At 38.4% G+C, this 4,912-nt stretch overlaps 1 protein-coding gene across 1 annotated transcript in view; it reads left to right on the top strand.

Moving 5' to 3' along the window:
• Window positions 1-383: 383 nt before the first annotated feature.
• Window positions 384-4,912, top strand: part of LOC112143435 (glutamate receptor ionotropic, kainate 3) — a 138,367-nt gene continuing 133,838 nt past the window's right edge. The window contains exon 1 of the mRNA XM_024267392.2: window positions 384-1,322. Coding sequence (XP_024123160.1) covers window positions 1,208-1,322 — 115 coding nt within the window. The 5' untranslated portion in view covers window positions 384-1,207. The remainder of the gene's footprint in view (window positions 1,323-4,912) is intronic.

The following is a 4,912-nucleotide window of genomic DNA, read 5'->3' as shown; positions in this document are numbered from 1 at the left end:
TCTCGGATACATGCTGGAGATTCCATGTGTCTGCTTTAGTTTTATGTGCACTGTTAGCTGCACCATTAAGAGACAACCCCATGTGTTTAGTTCACTTCCTCCTCTGCAGCAGCATCACGCGCAGCTCTCATGGTTGTAAATACAACCTGTGTTTGACAGCAGTTACATGAAAAATGGACGGCCAGATTGGCACGTCAGGAATTATATACTGACTTCATGTCTAGAATAACCGATTTATTTATTTTTAAATATGACATTCACTTTTATTATTCATAATAAAACATATTTATATTCTACATGAATAATTATGTTTTTTAAATTTTGTTTTGTTGGGAATAAATGTTTTACAAAAGGAGAAAAATCAAACATTTTTTTAGGAAATAGAATAAAAACACTTAGAGAGAGAGAGAGTATTGCGCATGGAGTCTGGAAGCTTTAAACCTAATGAAAGTGGAGAACCATTCCCTTTTCTCTTTACCTCTGCAAAAAACACTTGCACATAGTTGACAACTATGCGTAACGACGCGTGCCTGTGGTGGCACCGTGAAGGAGGCTCGTCAGACGCACGCTCTCCTCCTCGGCTTTCAGCACTGCCTTTCAGCCAGCTGAAGTGAATGACTTAAATGAACACTGTGCAGCTCGGATCTTTCGGAGGAGAAAGACGTTCTACAGTAACCAGCTTCACGCCATAACCGTGCGCAACTGGAGCAGAGCGCCTTTTCCATCCTTTTTTTGCAGAACTTGGACTATATGGAGCGCAGGGATTCAACTGCAATAAACATCTGTGAGTGACCAAAGTGTGTTTAAAAAAAGAAACCATCCGCACGTTGTTGGATCCTTTGTTTCGGAGGGCAACAAACTTCCTCTGGTGCAGCTCTCCTGTTCCACAGTCGCCTGTAGTCAGAGCGCATCGTCGTTGGGGAGCTCCAGAGATCCTCCTGCGGGGTAACTGTCGCAGCCAGCATTCGCTGGTGCTTCGCAGATCCGCCTGAGAGTGACTGGGGGGGGGCTTCACCCTGATCGAGTCTTTCTCAGACTTGTGAGAAAAAAGAAAGAAAGAAGGGGAGGATGTTGCGCCAAGTACAATGAGTGCAGAGTTATCGCAGGTACCCGATTCCACATCTGCTCCAAAGAATTCCGCTTTGATGAGCGTTTCTTACTGGTCTGTGGAATTTGAATAAAAAGTGGATCCTTTGACTTTGCAACCATGCGAAATACTTCGCTGTCTCGCCGGAGTGCGATTACGGAATATTGGACATCGCTGATTGCATGCCTCTTTTGGATTCAGTACTCTTATGGGATGCCTCACGTTATACGAATAGGTAAGTTTACGCATTTTCAGCCCTCATTCATGCATTTGACTCAAGCATAAAAAGTTATTCCCCGTTCAGTGAATCAAGTCAGTGAGCGTCTTTTTCCATCCGTGCGCATTAGTCGGTTTTGGTTGGAGCGTTTCACGAACCCGGAGCGATCAGAACCCCGAACGCCAAGAGAGGAGCGCATTACTGCACATGATGGGCCGGAAAATTGTGAATGCCTTCTGCACTTATGGTGCCGCGCGGGGGAAAACCAGTGGATTACTGTGACCTTTACGCACGCCGTCTTATGTGTGCCATGAAATACGGCCGGCACTGTTGAGTCACCAGCAGCTCTGTTCAGCATCACATCCTGCAAGTCTGCTTTTGACAAGAATCTGCGCATCTCCAAAACACAAGGGAAAGGGGTTTAACCTTAAATTAGATTACAAGAATATTGAGTTAAAAGTTAATTAGAAAATATGTTATTAATCACAATTTAAGCTCCAAATTTAAAAACAATAACTGAAAAGTTTCTGTTGCACTTTGTTGTCTTTCATCATTGACTAAGAAAGTGTGTGACGATCAGCTTTACCATGAAAGTCAGGAGTAGAATGAAGATCAATACTTTTTTTTTTCTTTTTTTGGAAGAGGTGAACCGTTTCTGACATTTGGCGGATTGCCATTCAGCACAATTATTCAAAATGGCACTGGCCCACATTAACATACCACTACAACAGCCGGAGTGCAGGCAGGGAGTCAGAGCATCTTTAATGGCATGGGGGCTTTTTTTTGTCATCCAGATGGGCAAAAGTGAATGAATGGCCGCCTGGAGAATTCATATTCCATTTCTTATATTTTAAGAGCTTCAAATTGCTTTTCTAAAAGAGTTTGTGGAGGACAAGCCAGAAAATCACCAACACTCTGATTTAAAAGCTATTTTTTTCCCCTTTTATTTACACTATTTGACTATATTTAACATATATGGATCATTTGGCTTAAAAAATGTTCATATTTCTAGAGTAAATTAAAGCCAGGAGAAGATAAAATAAATACAAATAACGAAAATAAGAAACCAGCAGGAAGTATTGACTGCTCCCTCCGACGAGCCATGATTTTCTAACATGAATTTTATGAATATTTTAGAGGCTGCATCAAACCTAAAGATTGCTTTAGTGATCTAAAGTAAACCCGTCTGGTCAAAAGGACATTTTTGTTTTCTTGATGTTGTTTATTTCATGTGGCAGCCGCTCAGATGAAGACTTGAAATAGATTTGACAGGCGTTTGTTTAAAAAGGGAAAAAATGTTAAAGTGCAGAGACAAATTTACCCTAAAATGTGAAACAGTCGCTCTATTGCTTTTTATAGAAACAGTTGGATTTTTTTTTTAAAGAAGCTGAGACATGCAGGAGAATGTTGATGAATTGAGCGCTTAAAAAAACAACGTAATTTTCTGATATTATGAGTGTCATTTTTATTCATTTTGGAGTAAAAAAAAAAATTAAAATGTGTTTTTTGACATGCTTTTGGATGTAAATAAAACATAAAATGGATGTGCGTTTTCTAAATTCAGGTGACTTACTTCTGGCAGTTTTTAGAGTAAATGTGTGGTTCCTTTTCCCCCCAGTTTGCTGCTTAAATGTGGAAGTCTCGGCGGGTGATCTGTGTCACAGCCACCCTGCTGAAGCCAACAGAGGTCTCTCTCATGTTCAGTGCCTGCTGGCTGATGTTGCTCTCTTTAGCACTAGTTACCCACTAAGTGAACGACTGAACCTGGTGGAGGTGGGTGGCGGTGTCTGCGGCGTGTCTGCTCTTGGTCAGGTGGCCTGCAGTTCTCCAAGTACACCATCTGGGTAATGGTGGGCATCCAAGGTAGAGTTGTTGCCATCGATTTTAGTGCTTTTACAGTGCATTGCTCTAAGTTGAGGCCAGATGGTCGCTCCGTCTCATTCAGCGGCTTGTAGGGAATCAAAGACGACTTTTTTTCTTCTAACGGGCTGAATTTCTTCAGTTTTTGTGTTTCTTTTTTTATTATTTCTGACACATTTTGCACTCTTGTATTTGAAAATATTTCAGTTGAGATTGCTGTTTTTTATTGTAATGCAGACAAAAGATAAGAAAGTTTTTTTCTATGGGATCAAATCAGGATCCGCTTAAAGCAGGGGTGTCAAACTCAATCGTACACTGGGGCCAAAATCCAAAACACACCTTAGGTCGCGAGCCGAAAAGGATAAACATTTATTGAACACTCTAAAATTTTAAAACTTTAATAACCTAACATTGTAACTTTACTTTGAATAAAAATAGACAAGAATAAATCAATTTAAACCTTGAATAACTTCCAATATTTTACTCTCCATAAAAATGTTTTTTGTCAAAATTATACTAGTTGGAAATAAATGTAAGATAACATCGGGCCATTAATAACAATAAACTAAAACGATCTGGAGGGCCGGATAGAATGACTCGGAGGGCCAGATCCGGCCCCCGGGCTTTGACTTTGACACAGTACACAAATAAACAGATTGTAAATTTGAAAAAAAAAGAAATTTTGAAAGCAGTTTTAAACTCAAAAATACATATTGAAAACTTGAAGGAATTATTGTAAATTTGAAAAAATAAATGTAAATACTTGAAAAAATATTAAAAATGTGAGAAAAAGCCCAAATTTGAAACTTGATAAATAAATAAAAAATAAAATGGTTACCAATTCAAATCATGTTTATTTGTACTTTCAACTTTTTGTTGTTTTTCATTATTTACTTGCAGTTCTCTGTTTTTGGTTTTAATTTAGATTTTTGAGTTTTCACTGTTGAGCTGAACCCTATTCCACATGGGGGCGGGGCTTTGAGCTCAGTTTTCAATTTTTTTCTTTTCAAATTTTCAATAATTCCTTAACGTTTTCTATATGTATTTTCAGGTTTTAAACTGCTTTCAAATTAAACCATTTTTTTTCAACTTTACAATCTGTTTTTGTTCACTTTAAGCGGATCCTGATTTGGCTCCATATTTTTCTTTACAAAGACTAAATATATTCTGTGTTTTAACAACATGTATTAAAAAGTTTTGTATTACTTTAAATATCAAATATTTTATTTTGTGTTAAAGTACCTGGAAAATCATTCATTTCCATTGTGTCTTTTCTTTGTGGACTCCTGGAGCTAATTCGACATTTTCTCTCTGAGGTTAGTCACTGCCTGACAGGGATTTATTGAATAATCAATTACTTTATCTACCTTATATTTTAAGCACTTCATCAGAGCCAGTTAATCAATTTCCCTCATGATTTTATGTTGACTTAATTACTTTAGATCCTCCCTCTGCTTCCGCGACTCCGGACTTCATGTTTTATTAGTGTTGTAACTTTTTCAAAATGCTTTGGCAGGAGGTATAAACTTTATCTTTTACCCTCTCAAAGTTTCTGTGTGAACGGACGAAGTTGAAGCTGCGTCAGCTGCGGCGAGCGCGAGATATTCAGAAGGATGAATGAGGTTTGTGGTCGAGACTTTTTGGTTGAAGTCTTCAAACACGGAGCTTACTTCAGTGGCATGTTGTTATCCCTTCACCAGCAGCAAAGAGAGAAGGAGAAGGTTTTTTTTTCCTTTTTTTTTTTTTTT

The sequence above is a fragment of the Oryzias melastigma genome, linkage group LG16, assembly GCF_002922805.2.
Source record: "Oryzias melastigma strain HK-1 linkage group LG16, ASM292280v2, whole genome shotgun sequence".
Classification (NCBI taxonomy): Eukaryota; Metazoa; Chordata; class Actinopteri; order Beloniformes; family Adrianichthyidae; genus Oryzias; species Oryzias melastigma.
The sequence above is the reverse complement of the archived record's forward strand: the minus strand, read 5'-3'. Positions and strand labels throughout refer to the sequence as shown.